This window comes from Esox lucius, chromosome 8, assembly GCF_011004845.1.
Source record: "Esox lucius isolate fEsoLuc1 chromosome 8, fEsoLuc1.pri, whole genome shotgun sequence".
Classification (NCBI taxonomy): domain Eukaryota; kingdom Metazoa; phylum Chordata; class Actinopteri; order Esociformes; family Esocidae; genus Esox; species Esox lucius.
Window position 1 is genome coordinate 704,781 of NC_047576.1, and position 25,005 is coordinate 729,785.

Genomic DNA, 25,005 nt, shown 5'->3' on the forward strand with positions numbered 1-25,005 from the left:
TCAGAGGTCACAGGACTATGTGTCAGGTCATCAAAACAGTACCTGCATCATTTAATTGAGACATTGTTTAATTATTGAGTTTGTGCACTGGGTTGATTTGTTTGGATCTAGAGGAATATCAGTTTTTTCAAGGTAGAATATTACACTTTCAATATGTTAAAATGTAAGGATGATCAGTAAAAAATCCTTATATCTCATGGCAATAAGTGGCTGTAGTTGTGATGTAAATGTATTCATAAAAAAAAAACGCTATCTAAATAAAATACCAGTGGATTACCGTCAATGCCCTGCAGCTGCTGTGCATGTGTCTGACTGAGATGAGGGAGCTGACTTTGAAGGACTATCTGCAAGACCGGCTATATTTTGTTGGTTTTTATTTGAGGTTCGTCATTCATACACCATGGAAAACAACCGGAAGCAACAAGTAGCCAACTCGCAAATCGCGACACAATGCGGTGGTGAACTGCAATTTGACGTGGACGTCAACACAGCAATGGCGGATGCAGTGGAGGAAGTTCTTGAAGGCAGCTGGTAAGATGATAATGACTGTTGTCTGCAGTCAGAGAGACTTCTGAGATCAAATACAATTTGCTGATTTGTTTTGATAATATAAACCTTCGTTTTTTTTGTACTGTACATTTTAATAACTACCCACTTGGAAGCGCCGGGCTATTGATGGTCCGTATGGATTTCTTCCCGGAGATCGAGCGATACTGTGGCAGCTAGCGGTTTATTTAATTAGCCTAGCTAGGTAATCGTTGTGCTGGTTCTTATCTGACTACATACAGAATAACTTGTCAGGCATTCCTGTGTGACAATGGTATCGATATTTAGGTTCATGTTGTTTAGTTAGCAAAACATTCACTACTGTCGCTGGATGCGGACTCCCGAGTTGGTTGCTTTGCACTTCTCTATTGTCAGCTGTTACCTGTCTCCTTAGCCAGCTAGCTACTACTGTACATCCAGTCGCCCATCTATTCCCTATCATCAAAATTGTCCGGGTGGTACTTTATACGTCCCAATGACCGACTGTTTTCAGATAAACGTTGTAAACAATGTGTAGTAGCAGGAGATAGAAAGCGTGATACTTGATGGTTGTGAGTTAGGTTGTAGTAAGCTAGCTAACTAAATAATATGTTGCCTTGGGAGTTCCTAAGTCGAAAACTAGTATAGGCTAGTTCACATTCAGAATAGTTTAACTATGTTCAGAATATTTTTCGGAAAATGTGTCACTCCTGTCTTTATGGCGAAGTGAAGAAAATCCAACATCAGGCTCTGTATTTCAACATGTGGACAGATACCAGGTATTGACTAGTATGAGCTCTGATTAATCAAATCATGTCTGTGTCTTTCCGGTCAGACAGTAGCTAGCGAGCTATTGGGTTAGCAAGGAAAGGAAACAGATACGCTAGAATCAGGAGTCTGCTATTTCTTCTCTCTTAAAGCTCCAGTATGATGGAACAATTGTATTATTCAAATGTAAGAAATATTGAATATTTCTGTCAATTTTTTTTATTTTTTACTGGTTTGACAGTATGTGTTATATGGGCTGAATTGAAAGAGGAAATGAGAAACAGTAGCAGGCTGTAGGAACACCAAGCTTCCTGTATCGCCTCTTTAATAGCTTACTTGCTTTGGGGTCTTTCAGTGTAAATACCATGTTAGTAGATCGGTGGTGATCTTTTAATGTCAGGTAAACGGCTATAAAAAATTTGAATTTGACGATTTAGGTTTCTCTGTTGTGCATGAGGCAAGCTATCCAAGTTCCTTGCTGTTACTATATTGTCCTGTCTTTCCCGTACACCTAGAGATGTTATGTTGTCCTGTCTTACAGGGACCAAGATCTGGCCGAGGCTCTGGACTCTGGGGGGTCTGACCCGGAGCTGGAAATGGACATGGAGGAGGAGCTTGGGCTGGGTGTAGATGTGGAGGAAGGTGGAGGTATTGTCAGGGTACAGGAGCTACCAGTCCAGCAGAGAGCCAAGCTGTGGAAGGTAAGAGGTCAAGGATTCATCCACAATAACAGGAGGGATTAGGCTGAAGGTGGTTCAGAGGGCAGGGGTGGATTGGAGACAGGCACTGTCCAGGGGACACCTGGAATCTGTTTAGTTTTGAAATAAAGAGTATTTGGTAGATTGAGGAAACTCAGGGTGTGATAAGAAAATTACAAAGTGTTTAGTAACGCAGTGTGACTGTTGGCTCAACAGACTCAAAACACAGAGAATCAATCCACTTTATAGATAAACGCAGGATGTCCAGAACACCTGGCGTACATTGACAGGAGAGGCAAGAGGCCTGCAGTCCCTCAGTGGGCCCTCCTAAGTATTGATTAGAGAAGGAGAACACGTTGCTAAACACAATGCACATAATGTCTATGAAAGGACCCATTGTGTGACTTCCAGTGGAATATTCCTCATCTGAAGCGCCGTATTGGTTGGTTGAGCGCTAGGTCAGTAGACAGCCCTCTACTGATGATTAGGCGTTCAATGAAGAGACCACTCTAATGGTTAATTAGAGCCAAAACGTTTTTACTGTGCCAGATCTTCCCTGGAATAACTCTGACCCAACCTGTAGCCTCACCCAACTAGTTAATGTGTTGTCAGATTGCTCTGAACGTGGCCGGAAAGGGAGACAGCCTGTCCTCTTGGGATGGAGTCCTGGATCTTCCTGAACAGATCCTGATACACACCCGCAGCCAGCAGCTCCTTGGTGAGTTTTGGCTTATACATCTATCACCTACGGGTACCGGGAGGGGCCTGTTGCCACCGGGAGGGGCCTGTTGCCACCGGGAGGGGCCTGTTGCCACCGGGAGGGGCCTGTTGCCACCGGGAGGGGCCTGTTGCCACCGGGAGGGGCCTGGTTTGAGATTTACCATGTCTCTTCCTTTCTCCAGATCAGCTGGGGGGTGTGGCTGAGGAGGAGGGGCGGGACATGGTGTCTGACGTGGAATCTGTCGTCACCTTCTACTGTAAGTCCCGAAATATCACCTTCACCCCTGACCTTTCCTGGCCACACCTCCTCAAACCACTGCTGGGCCTACAGCTGCCCCGCTCTGACCTGTACAACTGCTTCTACGCTGTCATGAATAAATACATCCCACGGTGAGAGACGCAAATGCACAAACGCATACATACAGAGACACAGACGCACAGAGACCCAAATACAGACGCATACATACAGAGACACAGACGCACAGAGACCCAAATACAGACGCATACATACAGAGACCCAGACGCACAGAGACCCAAATACATACAGAGGCACAGAGACCCAAATACAGACGCATACATTCAGAGACACAGACGCACAGAGACCCACATACAGACGCATACATACAGAGACACAGACGCACAGAGACCCACATACATACAGAGACACAGACACACAGAGACCCACATACATACAGAGACACAGACGCACAGAGACCCACATACATACAGAGACACAGACGCACAGAGACCCACATACATACAGAGACACAGACGCACAGAGACCCACATACATACAGAGACACAGACGCACAGAGACCCAAATACATACAGGGACACAGACGCACAGAGACCCAAATACATACAGGGACACAGACGCACAGAGACCCAAATACATACAGAGACACAGACGCACAGAGACCCAAATACATACAGAGACACAGACGCACAGAGACCCAAATACAGACGCATACATACAGACGCACAGAGACCCAAATACAGACGCATACATGCAGAGACACAGACGCACAGAGACCCAAATACAGACGCACAGAGACCCAAATACATACAGAGACACAGACGCACAGAGACCCAAATACAGACGCATTCATCAATCAATCATTCTTTATTTATATAGCACATGTCTTACAAAATGCATTTCAAGGTGCTTAACAGGTAAGTCAGAATAAAAGCAGTTAATAAATAATGCTTTCATAAAAGGTTTGAATTACAGTAAAGATATAAATGAAATGACATGAAAAAGAGGTTCAAACAAAGGGGGTAAATTATTACATAAAATTCATATTAAGACAAATTGAAGAAAGCCTTTTATAAAGCCAGGCTAAAAAGGTATCTTAAGACCTTTTTAAAGACATCAATAGAATATGCGTCTCTCAGATAATCTGGCAAGTTGTTCAAAATGACCAGTCCTTAGTGGCTGAAAGAGGCTTCACCAAAGGGTTTGGTTCTGACCCTTTGGAGAACCAAAAGACCAGTACCAGATGATCAAAGGGATCGACTAGGCACATATCTAAAAGCCATGTAGTGCTTTAAAAATCATCAGGGCAATTTTGTAATATATTCTAGAATTCCCAGGCAGCCTATGTAGGTGTTGTGTTCTCTCTTTGGTATTGGAAAAGACACCTGCAGCTGCATTTTGAATTAATTGCAGTTTGCCAATACTTTTTGGGTCAGGCCAGACAGCAGAGAGTTGCATTGGTAGTGAATCAATCTCTCTGTGTTTGCCTGGCAGAGAAACGGGCTGACTTCAGTGTTTGCCTGGCAGAGAAACGGGCTGACCTTTATGTTCCTTAAATGGTAAAATGCTGTTATCATCACTGATATGGGCCTCAAAGTGCAGGTCACAGTCTAAAATCATGACAGGATTTGTTGCTTGATGGGTTAAGTGTAGAGAAATTAAATGAGCAGTCGCACACATGTACACGCATAAACCCCAGTTGTGAATAACCATCTGTGTCTTGGTGTCTAGGGACTGTGTGGTGAAAGGTCGGCCGTTCCACCTGTTTCGTCTGCTGCTTCAGTACCATGAACCAGAACTCTGCTCTTTTCTCGACACCAAGAAGATCACCCCAGACTCCTACTCTATCCACTGGGTATGTCACTTCCCTAACCCTTAACCCCTGACCCCAGACTCCTACTCTATCCACTGGGTACATCACTTCCCTAACCCTTAACCCCTGACCCCAGACTCCTACTCTATCCACTGGGTACGTCACTTCCCTAACCCTTAACCCCTGACCCCAGACTCCTACTCTATCCACTGGGTACGTCACTTCCTAACCCTTAACCCCTGACCCCAGACTCCTACTCTATCCACTGGGTACGTCACTTCCCTAACCCTTAACCCCTGACCCCAGACTCCTACTCTATCCACTGGGTACGTCACTTCCCTAACCCTTAACCCCTGACCCCAGACTCCTACTCTATCCACTGGGTACGTCACTTCCTAACCCTTAACCCCTGACCCCAGACTCCTAGCTGAGACATTCCTGGTGGCGTAGACTGGTAGGTGGGTGACTGGTAGGTGGGTGACTAGTAGCCTGGTCTCCAATCATTCCATAACAGTGGGGGTATTGACTCTGTTTTTTTTAACCTTTGACCCCTAGCTTGGCAGCCTGTTCTCCAGCCACTGTCTGCCAGAGGTGACCCAGGCCATGTGGGACTTCTACCTCCAACAAGCTGACCCCTTCCTCATCTTCTTCCTCATGCTCATCATCCTTGTCAATGCCAAGTATGGAGTACATTATCTCACTATTAAGGCACATAATCACACTATTACTATACATTACCTCATTACTACACATTATCACACTATTACTATACACTACCTCATTACTACACATTATCACACTATTACTATACACTACCTCATTACTACACATTACCACACTATTACTGTACACTACCTCATTACTACACATTACCACACTATTGCTAATCATTACCTCATTACTACACATCAGAGATGGGGACAAGTCACACATGGTCAAGTCAAGCAAGTCTCAAGTCTTAACCATCAAGTCTCGAGTCAAGTCTCAAGTCACAGTTCAGATAAATCAAGCAAGTCAAGTCAAGGGTTCACCCTAAGCAAGTCAAGTCGAGTCCTTATAAGTTTCAAGTCAAGTCACAGTACTAAAGAGATGAACACACACACACACACCTCTGTTTCTGACGTGCGCTCGGTGCGAAGCTCGATTTCAAAATCAAATACCGTTCCGTCTCTGGTTAGAATCCTGCTGCGTCCATAGCAACACGCTGTTTTTCATGGCAACGGTCTGTTATCAAGAAATAACACGCATTCTGCACTGGAATTCAGCCAATCCATGTAATAAGGGCTAATAATAACAACCTTATAAACTAATTATTGTGACTGAAAAACTGCCTAATATGTAATTACGCTGTAATTATTCTTGTCTGTATGAGTAAAAAAATAAAACTCTTCGAAATGTTTAGGTGCTAGTAATCACATCGGCGCCTCCATGTTAGCCTTTCATGCAGTAAAGTTAACTGTTATGGTGTAAGCACAATGCTTTTTAGTTTCCACGCGCAGTCCACAAACACTTGAAAATGCGCACATTTAATACAGACATTATAGCCTACGTGTAATAATATACATGCCCGCTCATTTTAAGATGCCCATCAACATTAAAATTCAGGCTATGCCACTGTTATAGTCAAATTCCCTATTTACCAGACGTATTCAGTAATGATAATGGTCACATTTCTAACAAGAAAAAAACAAACATAATATGCAACCAAGGCCAAATTATGACAAACAAAATATTAATTCATTACATTAGTAACTTAATCGTTATAGATCTTAGTGAAACTGAATATAAAGAGATTACTTTCTTACCTTTCCTTGTGGTTCTTAAAATGACGAATGAAATTTGAAGTTTTTGCATATTTAGCATCTGGCAAATCTTTTTTTATTCACACGGTCCAGTTCAAAGTCCTTGTATACAAACGATACTATATGTGGAGCTCGACTAACGTTACTGTCTGCCATGTTTTGGCGCGGTTTGAATTGTGCAGCGTTAAAGGCACATACGCTGATTAGTGGTGCTGATGTCACAACATATAAAATAATTGTATTGCTGTTTGTTTATTATAAGTTCAAGTCATTGTCGAGTCTTCCACTTCAAGTCTCAAGTAACTTGTTCTCAAGTCAAAGTCAAGTCAAGTCATTTTGATACTTTAATCAAGCAAGTCACAAGTCCTGAAAATTGTGACTCGAGTCAGACTCGAGTCAAGTCATGTGACTCGAGTCCCCCACCTCTGCTACACATTACCACACTATTGCTAATCATTACCTCATTACTACACATTACCACACTATTGCTAATCATTACCTCATTACTACACATTACCACACTATTGCTAATCATTACCTCATTACTACACATTACCACACTATTACTGTACACTACCTCATTACTACACATTACCACACTATTACTGTACACTACCTCATTACTTCACATTATCACACTATTACTGTACACTACCTCATTTCTACACATTACCACACTATTGCTAATCATTTCCTCAATACTACACATTACCGACTATCAGAACATATTACAACACTATAGTCACACACTCTTACTACACATTACCACTATATTACCGCACTAATTAACTAATACAACCCACATTTCAATGTACAGCTACTACTAACTACTCAGACTGGCTAGTTACCCAGTGTCACAGTCCTGTTCTGCTCCTGCTTGTTTGTTCCGCTTCTAGAGAGAACATTCTCCAACAGGAAGGGGGATGCAGAGAAGATATCATCAGTAAGTGCTCTAGCTGTAGATTCTGGTTCTAGATGTTTCCAGGCTGTCTATATGTGCTGATGTAACCTGGTCGATGTGTTTCAGAGTTGTTAGAGGAGTCTCCTGCCCTGCTAGAGTCTGAGGACATTGAGGACCTGTTCTCCTTGGCCCAGTATTATTGGAGTAAGACTCCTCTGTCTCTCAGAAAGGTAATGGAGATGAAGATCTTCTCATGGTCATTAATGCAGAACACATGTCATATTTCTAACTTTGATCATGGATATATGTACAGGGGGGGTAACAATCTTAATACTACAGCTACCCTCTCTGTCTGTAGGAAAACCAGAACCTGTTTGGGTCCAGTCTGGTGGCTCTGAAAGAGGAGGACATGGACCTGAGCCAGGCTCTCTGTCTCCCTGTCTCTGTCCCTGAGATCCTACAGGCCAACCAGCTTCAGCCTGTGAGTTCTGTTCCAGGAGTCCTCTGCCCCCCCACCCCCCCTTTAACCCTTGGGTCTTACAGGATATTTTAAGTTGGTAGATCTGATGTGATCACAGCTTCTCTGTATGGGTGTTTCAGGAAGGGGTACGTTTCTTTGTGGTTGACTGTCGGCCGGCCGAACAGTACAACGCTGGACACCTTTCCACAGCCTTCCACCTGGACTCAGACCTGGTGAGGGGGGGGGATTGGGAATGAGCTGAAACATGGTTAATGTCTGACCTGTCTTACCACGGGGTCAAAATGGCCCTGTTCCCTATATAGGACACCACTTAGCTCCTGGTCTGAAGATGTGCCCTACAGTATGTAGTGAATAGGGTTTGATTTGGGAGCTGGATTTAACCTTGGGTTGTCTGTGTGTAGATGCTCCATAACCCATCAGAGTTCAGCCTGTCCGTGAAGAGCCTCCTGGAGGCCCAGAAGCAGTCCCTGGAGTCTGGCTCCATCGCTAGTGGAGAACACCTCTGCTTCATGGGCTCTGGCAGAGAAGAGGAGGACATGTACATGAACATGGTTCTGGCCCACTTCCTGCAGGTAAGAAATGACTGGGGTCATGTGACTGATTCTCACCACATCCGGATCCAACTTGGTGACGTGGCTGTGCAGTGTCTGTTATTACAACACTGTTTGGTTGAATACTGTCCTTATTGTCTTGTCTGAGGTGCTGCTAATGATTCGGTTTCTCCCACAGAAAAACAAAGAGTATGTCAGCATAGCTAAAGGAGGTTTTATGGGTGAGTAGTGTATTCACTTCCATTAATGACTCAGTTTGCTTTACATAGTCTAGTGTGTTCATGTCCTGTGTCTGGGTGGTGTTCCATCTTCAGCACTGCAGCAGCACCTGGCTGACATCAACGTGGAGGGGCAGGACAACTACGTCCACTGGATAGTGAGCACCTCTGGGTCACATAGCAGCCTGAACTCCGCAGACGTGAGTCCCCCCCGCCCAGTGACAAACACCTGTCGTAGTCCCTCCACCCAAGCAGACAGGCCTTAGTGCCCTGTTCCTCCACCCAGGCAGACAGGTCTTAGTGCCCTGTTCCTCCACCCAGGCAGACAGGTCTTAGTGCCCTGTTCCTCCACCCAGGCAGACAGGTCTTAGTGCCCTGTTCCTCCACCCAGGCAGACAGGTCTTAGTGCCCTGTTCCTCCACCCAGACAGACAGGCCTTAGTGCCCTGTTCCTCCACCCAGGCAGACAGGTCTTAGTGCCCTGTTCCTCCACCCAGGCAGACAGGTCTTAGTGCCCTGTTCCTCCACCCAGACAGACAGGCCTTAGTGCCCTGTTCCTCCACCCAAGCAGACAGGCCTTAGTGCCCTGTTCCTCCACCCAAGCAGACAGGCCTTAGTGCCCTGTTCCTCCACCCAGGCAGACAGGTCTTAGTGCCCTGTTCCTCCACCCAGACAGACAGGCCTTAGTGCCCTGTTCCTCCACCCAGACAGACAGGCCTTAGTGCCCTGTTCCTCCACCCAGACAGACAGGCCTTAGTGCCCTGTTCCTCCACCCAAACAGACAGGCCTTAGTGCTCTAGTTCCACTGCCAAGTAGACAGGTCATAGTCCTGTCCTCTAGTTCTCAACACTTCACCCAGTACATGCGGCCCTCTCCAAAATGATGTAGAAGTACATATGAAAACAGCTTTCTGTTCCTAGGTCCAGTTGAGTGAAGTTGTTAGCATCCAGTGATGATATGTGATGACCTCATATAATCCATTCCTTGATTAACATCTTATTCTTTCGTCAATCATCCTACAGGGAGATTTGTTGAGCTCTGCAGGGGATAAGGGGGTAAAATCTCTGGTCAACAAGATGACCTTTGCCCTCAAGTCTAAGTCAGTCATAGCGAAGGAGAAGATGATCAGTTTCATTGAGAACACTTCCACACCTGTGGACAGGTAAGATGACTCCTGTGTCCTGTCTGAATGTGGTTCTACTATAAACATTGTCACTCACACGTTCCATGGTCAATCCTCTCTTCATTAGTTAGGATTATTTACTTTGATTATATCTAGTCAGGGAACAGTGAACTTGAATCGTGTAATTCAGTGTAAATAATTAATAATCATTAATTAATTCCATTTTTATTTTAGCTACAGCCTAATTCAGTCTAATCATTATGGTTGTGCCCCATGTATTCCATGCTAGAATCTCTAATAGTCTGCCCTGGCCAGAGAAGGGGGTCCTTGACCGGTAAGAGCCTTCCTGCCAGCGTATAGCTGTGTCACCAGCAGCATGATGACTCCTGATGTTAGAGTTCCACCTTCCTGTCCAGGGGACACTAATGCTCAATACTAACGCCTGATGTCTGCTTGCACTGACCACGTCTCCTGTCAGCACGCTGGCCTCTCCCCACTCCCACTAACCACCCAGCACTTCAACATCTAGAACACTGTTCCACCCCCAGCACTTCAACATCTAGAACACTGTTCCACCCCCAGCACTTCAACATCTAGAACACTGTTCCACCCCCAGCACTTCAACATCTAGAACACTGTTCCACCCCCAGCACTTCAACATCTAGAACACTGTTCCACCCCCAGCACTTCAACATCTAGAACACTGTTCCACCCCCAGGACTTCAACATCTAGAACACTGTTCCACCCCCAGCACTTCAACATCTAGAACACTGTTCCACCCCCAGCACATCAACATCTAGAACACTGTTCCACCCCCAGCACATCAACATCTAGAACACTGTTCCACCCCCAGCACATCAACATCTAGAACACTGTTCCACCCCCAGCACATCAACATCTAGAACACTGTTCCACCCCCAGCACTTCAACATCTAGAACACTGTTCCACCCCCAGGACTTCAACATCTAGAACACTGTTCCACCCCCAGCACTTCAACATCTAGAACACTGTTCCACCCCCAGCACTTCAACATCTAGAGTGAGGGAAAAAATTTACGGACAAAGAAATGATCCGTCTAATTTTAATGGTAGGTTTATTTGAACAGTGAGAGACAGAATAACAAAAAATTATCCAGAAAAATACATGTCATTAATTGATTTGCATTTTAATGAGTGAAATAAGTATTTCATCCCCTCTCAATCAGAAAGATTTCTGGCTTTTAAATGGAGTGCTCCTAATCACAGCTTGTTACCTGTATAAAAGACACCTGCCCACAGAAGCAATCAATCAATCAGATTCCAAACTCTCCACCATGGCCAAGAACAAAGAGCTGTCCAAGGATGTCAGGGACAAGATTGTAGACCTACACAAGGCTGGAATGGGCTACCAGACCATCACCAAGCACCTTGGTGAGAAGGTGACAACAGTTGGTGGAAGAAACACAAAAGAACTGTCAGTCTCCCTCGGTCTTCACCAAGAAAACAACTGGTAACACACTACGCCGTGAAGGACTGAAATCCTCAAGAAAGCACATGTACAGGCCCGTCTGAAGTTTGCCAATGACCATCTGAATGATTCAGAGGAGAACTGGGTGAAAGTGTTGTGGTCAGATGAGACCAAAATCAAGCTCTTTGGCATCAACTCATCTTGCTGTGTTTGGAGGAGGAGGAATGCTGCCTATGACCCCAAGAACACCATCCCCACTGTCAAACATGGAGGTGGAAACATTATACTTTGGGGGGGGGGGGGGGGGGGGGGGGGGTTCTGCTAAGGGGACAGGACAACTTCACTGCAGCAAAGGGACGGTGGACGGGGCCATGTATCGTCAAATCTTGGGTGAGAACCTCCTTCCCTCTACAAGAAACGTCTGACATCTGTGATTGCCAACAAGGGGTTTTGCCACCAAGTACTAAGTCATGTTTTGCAGAGGGGTCGAATACTTATTTCACTCATTAAAATGCAAATGAATTTATAACATTTTTACATGTGTTTTTCTGGATTTTTTTGTTGTTATTCTGTCTCTCACTGTTCAAATAAACCTACCATTAAAATTATAGACTGATCATTTCTTTGTCAGTGGGCAAACGTACAAAATCAGCAGGGGATCAAATAATTTCCCCCCTTACTGTAGAACACTGTTCCACCCCCAGCACTTCAACATCTAGAACACTCTTCTCTGGCTTTGCAATTTTTAATTTAGTTTCCTAATTTTTCTAGTTGCTAGCTCTTTCTAGACTAGCCAGAACAGCTGTTTAGTGTGGAGACCTTCGGTCTTATTCCATGTCTCTGTTCTCTGAGCTGGTAGACAGGGCTGTGTCTCTGTTCTCTGAGCTGGTTGATAGGGCTGTGTCTCTGTTCTCTGAGCTGGTAGACAGGGCTGTGTCTCTGTTCTCTGAGCTGGTAGGCAGGGCTGTGTCTCTGTTCTCTGAGCTGGTAGACAGGGCTGTCTCTCTGTTCTCTGAGCTGGTAGACAGGGCTGTCTCTCTGTTCTCTGAGCTGGTAGACAGGGCTGTGTCTCTGTTCTCTGAGCTGGTTGATAGGGCTGTGTCTCTGTTCTCTGAGCTGGTTGATAGGGCTGTGTCTCTGTTCTCTGAGCTGGTAGACAGGGCTGTGTCTCTGTTCTCTGAGCTGGTAGGCAGGGCTGTGTCTCTGTTCTCTGAGCTGGTAGACAGGGCTGTCTCTCTGTTCTCTGAGCTGGTAGACAGGGCTGTCTCTCTGTTCTCTGAGCTGGTAGACAGGGCTGTCTCTCTGTTCTCTGAGCTGGTAGACAGGGCTGTGTCTCTGTTCTCTGAGCTGGTTGATAGGGCTGTGTCTCTGTTCTCTGAGCTGGTTGATAGGGCTGTGTCTCTGTTCTCTGAGCTGGTTGATAGGGCTGTGTCTCTCTGCTCTGTATGGTATTCTTATCGTTGCCCTAACTATAACCAGTTACACAGTTAAACTGTCTTTTGTAGAGTCCTTGAACGGTATTATTTTTTTCTCTGAACTCTCAGCGCTGCCACTTGACTACTACTGGGTGGATGTCTGTCCGTCCTGATGGTCCCTGTCTAACTCCTCTTCTTTGTTCGGTATATAAGCAGACACGTGAGCAGTAGTGACCGGGTTGGGAAACCCTACAGAGGAGTGAAGCCGGTCTTCAGCATTGGTGATGAGGAAGAGTATGATACAGGTAAATAAACCAACTGAATGATACAAGTAAATAAACCAACTGAATGATACAAGTAAATAAACCAACTGAATGATACAAGTAAATAAACCAACTGAATGATACAAGTAAATAAACCAACTGAATGATACAAGTAAATAAACCAACTGAATGATACAAGTAAATAAACCAACTGATCCTAATTCTGTCTGTCAACCGGTCTGTTTAGATGAGATTGACAGCTCATCCATGTCAGATGATGACAGGAAGGAGGTTGTTAACATCCAAACATGGATTAACAAGCCAGATGTAAAGCACCATGTTCCCTGTAATGAGGTCAAGGAGACAGGACACATGTTCCCCAGGTGAGATCTGTTCCCCATGTGTGGGGGTCCAACAAAAAGTTTTTCTGCAATTTTGTTTGTTTCTTGGTTACTTTACCTTAATACCTGGGATAATCCCTTAATTGTAAGCAACGACAAATTGGCAGCCTCAAATTGCTATATAGGCCACCTGGGAAGATTTACTTTGCATTAGATAATTTGTACAGTGGGGAGAACAAGTATTTGATACACTGCCGATTTTGCAGGTTTTCCTACTTACAAAGAATGTAGAGGTCTGTAATTTTTATCATAGGTACACTTCAACTGCGATTGACGGAATCTAAAACAAAAATCCAGAAAATCACATTGTATGATTTTTAAGTAATTCATTTGCTTTTTATTGCATGACGTAAGTATTTGATACATCAGAAAAGCAGAACGTAATATTTGGTGCAGAGATCATACGTTTCCTGTAGTTCTTGACCAGGTTTGCACACACTGCAGCAGGGATTTTGGCCCACTCCTCCATACAGACCTTCTCCAGATCTGCCAACAGTTGTTGCCTTCTCACCAAGCTGCTTACCTATTGTCCTGTAGCCCATCCCAGCCTTGTGCAGGTCTACAATTTTATCCCTGATGTCCTTACACAACTCTCTGGTCTTGGGCATTGTGGAGAGGTTGGAGTCTGTTTGTGTGGACAGGTGTCATTTATACAGGTAACGAGGTCGAACAGGTGCAGTTAATACAGGTAATGAGTGGAGAACAGGAGCTGTCGCTGGGCAATACAGACTTTCAGCTCCCTCCAAAGATTTTCTATTGGGTTCAGGTCTGGAGACTGGCTAGGCCACTCCAGGACCTTGAGATGCTTCTTACGGAGCCACTCCTTAGTTGCCCTGGCTGTGTGTTTCGGGTCGTTGTCATGCTGGAAGACCCAGCCACGACCCATCTTCAATGCTCTTACTGAGCATTAAAATGCAAATTAAATCACATTGTATGATTTTTAAATAATTAGCATTTTATTGCATGACATAAGTATTTGATCACCTACCAACCAGTAAGAATTCCGGCTCTCACAGACCTGTTCGTTTTTCTTTAAAAAGCCCTCCTGTTCTCCACTCATTACCTGTATTAACTGCACCTGTTCGACCTCGTTACTTGTATAAATGAAACCTGTCCACACAAACAGACTCCAACCTCTCCACAATGCCCAAGACCAGAGAGTTGTGTAAGGACATCAGGGATAAAATTGTAGACCTGCACAAGACCTGCACAAAGCAGCTTGGTGAGAAGGCAACAACTGTTGGCAGATCTGGAGAAGGTCTGTATGGAGGAGTGGGCCAAAATCCCTGCTGCAGTGTGTGCAAACCTGGTCAAGAACTACAGGAAATTGCAAACAAAGGTTTCTGTACCAAATATTAAGTTCTGCTTTTCTGATGTTTCAAATACTTATGTCATGCAATAAAAAGCAAATTAATAACTTAAAAATCATACAATGTGATTTTCTGGATAGAGGTTTCAGATTCCGTCTCTCACAGTTGAAGAATACCTATGAAAAAAATGACAAACTTCTACATGCTTTGTAAGTGGGAAAACCTGCAAAATCGGCAGTGTATCAAATACTTGTTCTCCCCACTGTATCTTCTTCAGTGAGACTTCTTCAGTGTTTTTTTCTTGACTCTTTACATTGTTTTGTTCGAATACATGATGGTTTTTCTATGTTAGTTAGAGTTTAAACTGCAACTGCTAGTGAAGACGTCTGTTTTAAGCTACTGAGTGGCACCAAGATACTGTCCCACATACACTACAGCATGGTTATCTAGAGTTTCTGCTCTTACAGCGTGGTTATCTAGAGTTTCTGCTCTTACAGCGTGGTTATCTAGAGTTTCTGCTCTTACAGCGTGGTTATCTAGAGTTTCTGCTCTTACAGCGTGGTTATCTAGAGTTTCTGCTCTTACAGCGTGGTTATCTAGAGTTTCTGCTCTTACAGCGTGGTTATCTAGAGTTTCTGCTCTTACAGCGTGGTTATCTAGAGTTTCTGCTCTTACAGCGTGGTTATCTAGAGTTTCTGCTCCAACAGCGTGGTTATCTAGAGTTTCTGCTCCAACAGCGTGGTTATCTAGAGTTTCTGCTCCAACAGCGTGGTTATCTAGAGTTTCTGCTCCAACAGCGTGGTTATCTAGAGTTTCTGCTCCAACAGCGTGGTGATCTAGAGTTTCTGCTCCAACAGCGTGGTGATCTAGAGTTTCTGCTCCAACAGCGTGGTGATCTAGAGTTTCTGCTCAAACAGCGTGGTTATCTAGAGTTTCTGCTCCAACAGCATGGTTATCTAGAGTTTCAGCATTAACGTGTTGGTTTTTAAATTGTTTCAGCTTTAACGTGTTGGTTATTAGGACTTTCAGCTTCAAGGTCAGAGCCTGTAAACATACTTGATCTGAGAGAAAATATGGGGTTGAAAAAGTTTGTAAACCTACTGGAAATGTAGCGAACACCATCACAATAAATTTGTATATACTGTAGCATTTGCGACACAGACTACCTTGAAGTGTTACCTATTTAAAAAGCACTTAACGTTATCAGTTTTAATTCAATGAAGCCTTTGTAGGCACATTTTTATGATCTAATTTTCGAAATGAGGTTATCTATGCTGCATACCCAAGTGTTTGAAAATTCCAATTCACAATCGTAGTTGCAGTATTTGGTGAAAAAATTGCGATTCAATGCTCTATTCAAATTGTGCAGTCCCAAGCTTTGCTTTAGAATAAATATGGTCAAGATACTGTCTTCTAAAGAGTTTGACACGGCCAGCTGTGTTTCTTAGTGTTTCATAAAAACAGCTGTGTTTCTTGGTGTTTTTCTATGACATTGTTTGTATTGTTTTTGTGTGAAACCTGTAGTATCAGTATAAGTCTTATTGAACTAAAGGAATGAAACCAAACAGCAACATGCTTTCTTCCAGTCACCTGCTCATCACTGGCACTCACATGTACTGTCTGAGAGAGATTGCATCCAGGAAAGGCTTGGCCTACATTCAGTCCAGACAAGCCCTGAACAGCGTGGTCAAGATAACGTCTAAGAAGAAACACCCAGAACTCATCACCTTTAAGTTTGGCAACAGCAACACAGCAGGAGTGGAGATCTCTGCTGTGGAGAGGTAGGGTCTGTCTGTCTGTGGAGAGGTAGGGTCTGTCTGTCTGTCTGTGGAGAGGTAGGGTCGGTCTGTCTGTCTGTGGAGAGGTAGGGTCGGTCTGTCTGTCTGTGGAGAATTAGAGTGGCTGTCTGTCTGTCTGTGGAGAATTAGAGTGGCTGTCTGTCTGTCTGTCTGTGGAGAGGTAAAAGCTGTTTGAACCCGGGTTGTGGCTTTCACCAGGGGTTAAAATAAATGAAATCACTTATTTTAGAAAGTGTTCTTTCATTAGCAGTTCTCTCCATCTCTCCAGGTATCTGATTCCAAATGCAGGCGACGCAACTAAGGCCATCAAACAACAGATCATGAAGGTTCTGGATGCTCTGGAGAGCTCTTAGATAAAGAGCACCACCAGCAGGCCAGGAGGAGAACTGCAGGATGCAAGGAGTGTCAACTATGGCCCGGGTGCTCCCACCCCTCCCTCTACCCCTCCCTCCCTCTCTATATATCTTTATCTTTCCATCCTTCCCTTTCTCTTTGTCCTCCTCGTTCTTCTCTTCTCTGGATCCTGTGTTGACTCCCTGTTAACCCCTGTGTCTGTCTGTGTCGGAGTCCTCTCCTCTAGTAGCCCTGACAGACTCACTGCCTGTGGTCCGAAATGGAAACATGTTTTCTATGAAGAGCTTTATTGGGCCTAGACAAAAGTAGTACACTATAATGAGAATAGCGTTGCATTTGGGACCCGTATGCCTGGAAATTCCTCTCAACCCACCTGCTGGTTCTCCTCATACTAGCCAACATTAAGGGTTACTGCAGAACCATTTTTCTTTGTTTTAAAAAGATAAATTATTTACTCTAGTAATTCTCCTTCTAGCCTTACAGGAGCCTGTTGATCTTTTACCGTTAAACTACATTAGTAAGTATAATGAGAGGAGATCTGGTGGGGCTGAGGACACCGAGGCTGACAGATTGTACGTGGTCTCGTGTCATTTAAAGATCCCATCATTGTTGATCCAAGAGACGGCACAAGTGACGCAGCGTTGTGAATCTACCCAACCTGACATACTGAGAACTACTTCACAAGTATTTGCCACCAGTATTGTTGTTCAGAGTAATGGCCTTAAACATCTTAAATGAGAGCATTCATTGGCCCGGGACCAGTAGCAGTGCAACCAATGGTGTGCATTGGCTGGGTTAAGTCATTCAACCTATCGTTATTTTTGTTATTTTTTTGGTGCACGTAAGACACACTGCAATCGCAGTGGAAGTCCTCAGTTATGACACTGAAGTGTACGTTCATCTAGTCCGGCATCACTGTTCATTTAGTGACATGCTTTGATGTTATCTGACAACTGTTTGATGTTATCTGACATCTGTTTTTGATACTTTGTCATTGAAAATGTTTTCTTTCTGCTCACAGCCTTAACTAGGAATGAGGATGTTTATAAATATTTAATGTATATATTTTGCTGTAAACTGACCTGATTCATCTCAACATATATGGCTGGGGTCCTGGACACAAATTAGCATTTTAGTCCAGGGCAAAACTTAATACAATTAATTCACCTTTGGCATTTTCATTTGTAGTCCAGGATTTACTTTGAGTTCTGGAAAGCCCCTTCTATGACTTCCAGATGTTGTGGACAGAGGGATTTAACCTGTTGAAAGACCTATTGATCTGTTTCCTAAAATACTTTACTCAGACTTATTTTTCTTTACTAAACTGTAAAACGTTTCTAAAGTGTTTTGGAAAGACACTCTTTCCTCTGCTTTTGTGTTCATTCCATAGAGAGTGTTAGAGGACTTCCCTGGGAGATGAGCATTCAACATGTTTTTTAAGTCAAGTAGAGGGACTTCCAGTTGAACTTTGACCCCTCCTGGTGGCCTTGTTGGACATAAGATCAAAACTCCAGCCGTCACCAGGAGGGATCAACCGATGAATTATACTCAGCCATTTGATTGACTACTCTAACATGAGGATCACTTCATTGGTGGTACCATGTCTTTTCATGCCTATGGTCAATTCTGAAAAACACTAGGCTAATCAAATAAAGACTGCTGTGATATATACAGTATTTTGTGGTAATGAGGAAAGACACAAGACAAACCTCACTCAAGGGGAGGCCCTTCATGGAATTTCAAAAACAGAAACTCTTGAAGTTGTGGCAAACAGCTTTCAGTTGTGCATATTTTTTGCCTCAGTTTGTGCACACCAATACAGCCCTGGATTGGTCCATGATTCTGGGAGATACATTGAGATGTTGTCATAATGGAATCTTCAGGATCATCCACATCAGAAACATTAAAACTGTGCTATCCCTGGATAACTGGTCATTCTTCATTCATCTCGACTCCATGCTTTTCTTTATCTTCTGCTAAATGCATCGGTGCACATACTAAATCACTGCACCCACATTTGTGTATTCATGTTACAGTTCACTGCTTAACCAAGGTCCAAGAGCCCATGTTGGAACCACATGTTTTGATAATGAGTCCTAAAGCGTTATGATGGATGCAGGTAGGTTGGTGTTAATTCTGTAGGTTAATGCAGAGAAGATTTGGGGAAATACGTTCTGTTGTCCCTCACCAAGTAGTGATGATATTTAGTACACATTTTGATCTGTTTATTGCACCTTAAGTATACTGATATTTTTTGTAACCACATTTCTTTTAATAAACTTTTAAAATAAACGTAATCTGTGATTTTCTTTGGAAAGTGTACATTATTAAATTTTTGTCAAATATTGGGCAGGAATGAAAAAACAGTATATCATTAAATGTTTTTGAAGGTATTCAGATTTGTGGGCGAACTCCTAAGATCCCACAACGCCTATTTTTTTCTATTAACACGTAGGGGACTTTTTTTGATTGAGTTACAAACGTTCCAAGAATCACGTGACCCGGAAGTATTTTATTGTAAATAAATAAAAACGTCCACTGCCAGGAACAAATCCTGCAATCCGACGAAAGTGCGAATGTCTGCATTGGTTAAGAGCATGTCTAGTAAGTAGCATACAAATGTATTCTGAAAGAAACAGGTTGACAGAGTAGTATTTTTCTGCGATATAGGTATGTGGTCTCAAGTTGACTTTGTTTAAAATGTCTCTATAATGTATGCTGTCTGCCACTATTAGCACGTTGACATCAAGTACAATTCTGAGTACGTAAAAGTACTTCTGATGCTCTTGAGATATCCAGCGAAAATGTGGATTGCTGTTTATTTTGCCATTGCATTGGCAAATGGCTCAGTGTTTAACAGCAAAACATAACGTAGTATTTTTAGGTAGACCTGTGAAGTCTATGTAAAGTGCATTGACCTTTTGAGCGTTTTTGTGTAACATAGGCAGCATGTTTTAATAGGCAGCATGTTTTAAGAAATTGGTGTGTGAGTAATTACCATTCTTCCTCCAGAGTTCCGACTGGCAGTGATCCAATTACATGTGACAAAGGTCAAAGCCGACAACCTGTCGAGAGCGCGGGGTCTGGTCAAAGAAGCAGCCAGAGAGGGGGCTAAAATCGTGGTCTTACCTGTGAGTATTGAGCGCCCAAACTGTCGCCAGGGGTTTATGTAATGTAGGCTGGTAGAGAGGTCTTCGGATGAGCAGAATGGACAACCTCTGTATAAACAGTTCACACGTAAATGCTCCATTTGCGTGAACTTAAATGTCAGAATCCTCTTGATTCACTGTTAGGACTACTCAGAATGTGACATGGTGTAATGTAGGTGCTAGTGGGAGAAAACAGCCCTCATTATATCTTTCATCTGTGTATATAAGAGACTGAAACTTGATAAACATTATAACTTACTGTCTGTTTATTTAAGAGACTGAAACTTGACAGTGATTGAGTTCTGAAGGTGTTTACTATATGAGGTGTGATGGCTAAAGACTTACAAACATTTATCGTTGTCATCTCTCACCCAATGACACAGTCCCTTACAGAAGGACAGTAAAACTCCCCAGAACCATGGCTCCTGTTTAGGCCAGGCACCATGGCTCCTGTTTAGGCCAGGCACCATGGCTCCTGTTTAGGCCAGGCACCATGGCTCCTGTTTAGGCCAGGCACCATGGCTCCTGTTTAGGCCAGGCACCATGGCTCCTGTTTAGGCCAGGCACCATGGCTCCTGTTTAGGCCAGGCACCATGGCTCCTGTTTAGGCCAGGCACCATGGCTCCTGTTTAGGCCAGGCACCATGGCTCCTGTTTAGGCCAGGCACCATGGCTCCTGTTTAGGCCAGGCACCATGGCTCCTGTTTAGGCCAGGCACCATGGCTCCTGTTTAGGCCAGGCACCATGGCTCCTGTTTAGGCCAGGCACCATGGCTCCTGTTTAGGCCAGGCACCATGGCTCCTGTTTAGGCCAGACTTGGAGAGCTCATCGGAACAGAGAAAACATTAACCTGGTAGAAGACCTGTCCCAATACTTCATTTATTAAACCCAATACAAGATCCAAAGCAAACTAGTGACATTATATGCATGTTGAATCATTCACAGATAAATAGTACATTGGCAGAAGAGCAACCATCTTAAAGCAGTAGTCAGACCAAGATGGTACATTACTATGAATGGATGAACATCGTACTCCCTGAGCTGTTACCCAGGAATCGTTATTATATAATATTGAGTTGACTCATTTCACCTGTATGGTAACAGACAAATCTGAGCCTTCGGGGTTAAACTCTGGGGTCAACTTCAAATGGATGTGTTGGCAATGATTGGAGTGGTGTCCCCCCCCCCCCCCAGGTCCCTCTGGCTGCTCTCTCTCTCCTGAGTTTTGCTTAATGGGGTCCAGGCTGTGTTATTGCAAAACACTAAGTGACAACTGCTGTTCTCATGAATGTCTGTTTCCATCTTCAGGAGTGCTTCAACTCACCTTATGGAAGCAGCTTCTTCCCTGAGTATGCAGAGAAGATCCCTGGAGAGTCCAGTCAGGTTCTGTCTGAGGTAGCCAAGGAGAACAGGGTGTTCCTGGTCGGAGGTGAGAGGAGCTGTTCAGTCCACCCCCATTGCTGGACACATGAGTCTGGGGCTGAGATGTGTTGATTCAAATTATAATAAATTGCCATTTGACTCCATGGGTTTATTCTCAAAGTGATTGTTTGATTTTGAACCCAAATTTCTGTTGTATAGAACCAAAAGACAAAGAAACTCTTCCTTGTCCTAATATTTACAGAGGTCACTCTGAGATGTTGGGTTGGTGTGTCCTAGGGTTTCTAATATTTACAGAGGTCAGTCTGATATATGTTGGGTTGGTGTGTCCTAGGGTTTCTAATATTTACAGAGGTCAGTCTGATATATGTTGGGTTGGTGTGTCCTAGGGTTTCTAATATTTACAGAGGTCAGTCTGATATATGTTGGGTTGGTGTGTCCCAGGGTCTCTCCCTGAAGAGGACACAGGGAAGCTGTATAACACGTGTCCAGTCTTCGGTCCCGACGGCGGCCTGTTGCTCAAACACAGGAAAGTATGTGAAGAATGAGGGATGTCCCCAAAAGCAACTCCAAAGTGTTTCACAGGACACCGCCTGTATCCTCCATCACTAATCCATCCCTGCCTTTACAGATTCACCTGTTTGACATCGATGTCCCAGGGAAGATCCGTTTCCAGGAGTCTGAGACACTGAGTCCAGGCAGCAGTCTGTCAGTGTTTGAAACGCGTGAGTCCTGTTCAGTAAACTGAACAAAAAAAGAAATGCTGCATATCAAGTCTTAGTCCCATCATTCATGAGCTAAAATTGCCACAAAATTAATAAATGTTCATTATGCACCAAAAGCAGATTTTCACTCACATTCTGTGATAAAATGTGTTTAAATCTCAGTGAACGTTTATCCTTTTCCAAGATAATCAACCTGACAGGTGAGGCATCGTAAGAAGATGATTATACAGCATGACTGTTACACAGATGCACCTTCTGCTGGGGACAATAAAAGGCCACTCTTCTAAACATAATGCCAGAGATGTCTCCGTTTTAAGAAGTGTGAAATTGGCACGCTAAGGGCAGGAATGTCCATCAGTTGTTGCCAGATAATTTAGTGTTAATTTTTCTACCATAAGCCACCACCAATTTTGAGATTTTGGTAGTATATCCAACTATCTTCACAACCGCAAACCATATGTAACCGTATATAACCACATACCAAGCCAACCCATACCTGGCATCTTTACTGGCCAGATCATCTAAGACCAGGCCCCCAGGCAGGTAATGAATTAATGGGTTTTAACACCCAAAGAATTGTTCACCAGCTTCTCGTCTTGACTGCAGTCCCCTTGGAGGGTCCCCTTGGAGGGTCCCCTTGGAGGGTCCCCTTGGACAGTTCCCAGTGTGTTCTAAACTGTTCTGTGTTCTAAACAAATCTACCGGACTGCAACTCAGTCAAATCTTTGAATTTGCTGCATGGTACATTTCTATTTATGTTCAGTATAGCTCCTCCCACATGCTGGGCGGAGTCTTATAGTTACTGAAAGTCCCCTCGCCAGACACACTAGCAGGGGTGTCTGTCTGGAACCATACTAAATGGTGCCATGACTGCATGACGCTTCCACTCCTAGTGACTCAATGCACGCAGGAAAATCTGATTTAATCGTTTCTGTGCTTGGATTTTATTGTTCTGTATGAAGCTATCTATATAGACAGCTAAATAAATACTAATACTGTTAATACTGTACGAAGCTATGTATATAGACAACTAAATAAATACTAATACTGTTAATACTGTACGAAGCTATGTATATAGACAACTAAATAAATACTAATACTGTTAATACTGTACGAAGCTATGTATATAGACAACTAAATAAATACTAATACTGTTAATACTGTACGAAGCTATGTATATAGACAACTAAATAAATACTAATACTGTTAATACTGTACGAAGCTATGTATATAGACAACTAAATAAATACTAATACTGTTAATACTGTACGAAGCTATGTATATAGACAACTAAATAAATACTAATACTGTTAATACTGTACGAAGCTATGTATATAGACAACTAAATAAATACTAATACTGTTAATACTGTACGAAGCTATGTATATAGACAACTAAATAAATACTAATACTGTTAATACTGTACGAAGCTATGTATATAGACAACTAAATAAATACTAATACTGCTTCTGGGTTTGAGCTCCCTGCAGCCTACTGTAAGGTGGGAGTGGGGATCTGCTATGACATGAGGTTTGCAGAGCTGGCACAACTCTACACCAAGAAGGGCTGTCAGCTGTTGGTTTACCCTGGAGCCTTCAACATGACCACAGGACCAGCCCACTGGGAGCTGCTGCAGAGAGCCAGGTGGGTGAACCCAAAGCCTTTCAATCCCAGGAAACATTTCAACATTCTCTTGTGTCCTCTACTTTCCGGTTGTGCTATGCTCCCCTACCTCCAGTCACCTCCCCACATCTCTCTCCCCCCCCCCATGTCAGGGCGCTTGATAACCAAGTTTACGTGGCCACCGCTTCCCCTGCCAGAGATGAAGCCGCCTCCTACGTGGCCTGGGGTCACAGTAGTGTTGTTAACCCCTGGTGAGCCTCAGCAGAACAGTTCACATAGAGATGACTGTCAGTTCTATGTTTTATATTGTATTTTTAAACTGTCTGCTGTCCACAGTTGTTTTTTCTTTGTGGTATTAATGATGTCCTGTACAGACCAGATTTTCCAGGGTGTAATAAAAGCATTAATATATAGTTTGATGTCGTGACAGGGGTGAGGTTCTCTCCAAGGCTGGGTCAGAGGAGGCCATTGTTTATGCAGACATTGGTGAGTAGTTCAGGTGGGGTGGTTCAGAGGGATTCTGTTTGCTCAGATGAAAATGGATCTTGTTTTTATTCATTAAATGTTTAAAGCTGTCATAAAAGCCATGTTCCTGACCTCTTGGGTTGGTAGTTTTGACATGACCTAACATAAGCTGTGCTGAGTGTCTGTAGAGGTCAGGGTCATAAGAGATGAACCAATGACTGATCTTTGAGTTTGCAACATTATCCCTTAAGATAAACTTGAACTGTAGTTCACTGGGGTTTCACCATTATCCCTTGTGATAAACTGAAGTTTACTGGTGTTTCTACATGTCTGCTATTGACCCCTTTGTGTTTTACAGACCTGGAATATTTGGCTGATGTCCGTCAACAGATCCCCATCAATACCCAGCGTCGCGCTGACCTCTACACAGTAAAAGCTGTGCAAGAAGAATGACCACAACCCAGTGAAAAATACCAGGAGGGACTTAGAATCTCTGATCTATATGCTATGAGAGACATTGAGATATAAGTCTGAGCTATTCAGTATCTGCTACATTTCACAACCCAAATGATGTGAAAGACTTTGTTAGTATGGAAGCAGATGGACGGAGAGGACAACTTGACTAAAACATTATTAGTGCCTAGATGATTCATTAATCATGAGTCAGTAAATTCTGTCAGAAAAATTATTAATGATTCACAGAGCTTGGATTGATTGGGATATACATACAAAAATATATTTTAATTTAAGAAAACATTTTTTGGAAACAGATTAAACAAATACATATTGTATTGAATTAATTTGTCATTCTGCCAGTTC

The 25,005-nt window shown here is 43.5% G+C and overlaps 2 protein-coding genes across 5 annotated transcripts; both read left to right on the forward strand.

Moving 5' to 3' along the window:
* Positions 1-385: 385 nt before the first annotated feature.
* On the forward strand, positions 386-18,770 carry tbc1d23 (TBC1 domain family, member 23). Of its 4 annotated transcripts, none has more exons than XM_029121448.2 (19): positions 386-531; positions 1,835-1,994; positions 2,604-2,709; positions 2,894-3,101; positions 4,699-4,822; positions 5,336-5,460; positions 7,479-7,525; positions 7,610-7,713; positions 7,842-7,964; positions 8,084-8,176; positions 8,366-8,536; positions 8,694-8,736; positions 8,830-8,933; positions 9,755-9,894; positions 10,145-10,189; positions 12,932-13,023; positions 13,229-13,364; positions 16,279-16,473; positions 16,760-18,770. In XM_029121448.2, exons 1-19 carry the CDS (start codon positions 401-403, stop codon positions 16,842-16,844), a joined length of 2,232 nt encoding a protein of 743 aa, XP_028977281.2. In that variant the 5' UTR covers positions 386-400; the 3' UTR covers positions 16,845-18,770. The 4 variants fall into 4 exon arrangements, with proteins under 4 accessions (XP_028977281.2, XP_028977282.2, XP_028977283.2 ...); XM_029121449.2 differs by having other exon boundaries at positions 12,935-13,023; XM_029121450.2 differs by lacking the exon at positions 10,145-10,189.
* A 582-nt stretch (positions 18,771-19,352) lies between these two features.
* Positions 19,353-24,980, forward strand: nit2 (nitrilase family, member 2). The gene is given in 9 exon segments (NM_001310884.1): positions 19,353-19,449; positions 19,858-19,976; positions 21,302-21,422; positions 21,818-21,906; positions 22,005-22,098; positions 23,589-23,742; positions 23,874-23,972; positions 24,152-24,207; positions 24,545-24,980. Coding segments are annotated over 9 exon segments (855 nt in total). The 5' UTR covers positions 19,353-19,421; the 3' UTR covers positions 24,640-24,980.
* Positions 24,981-25,005: the final 25 nt, after the last annotated feature.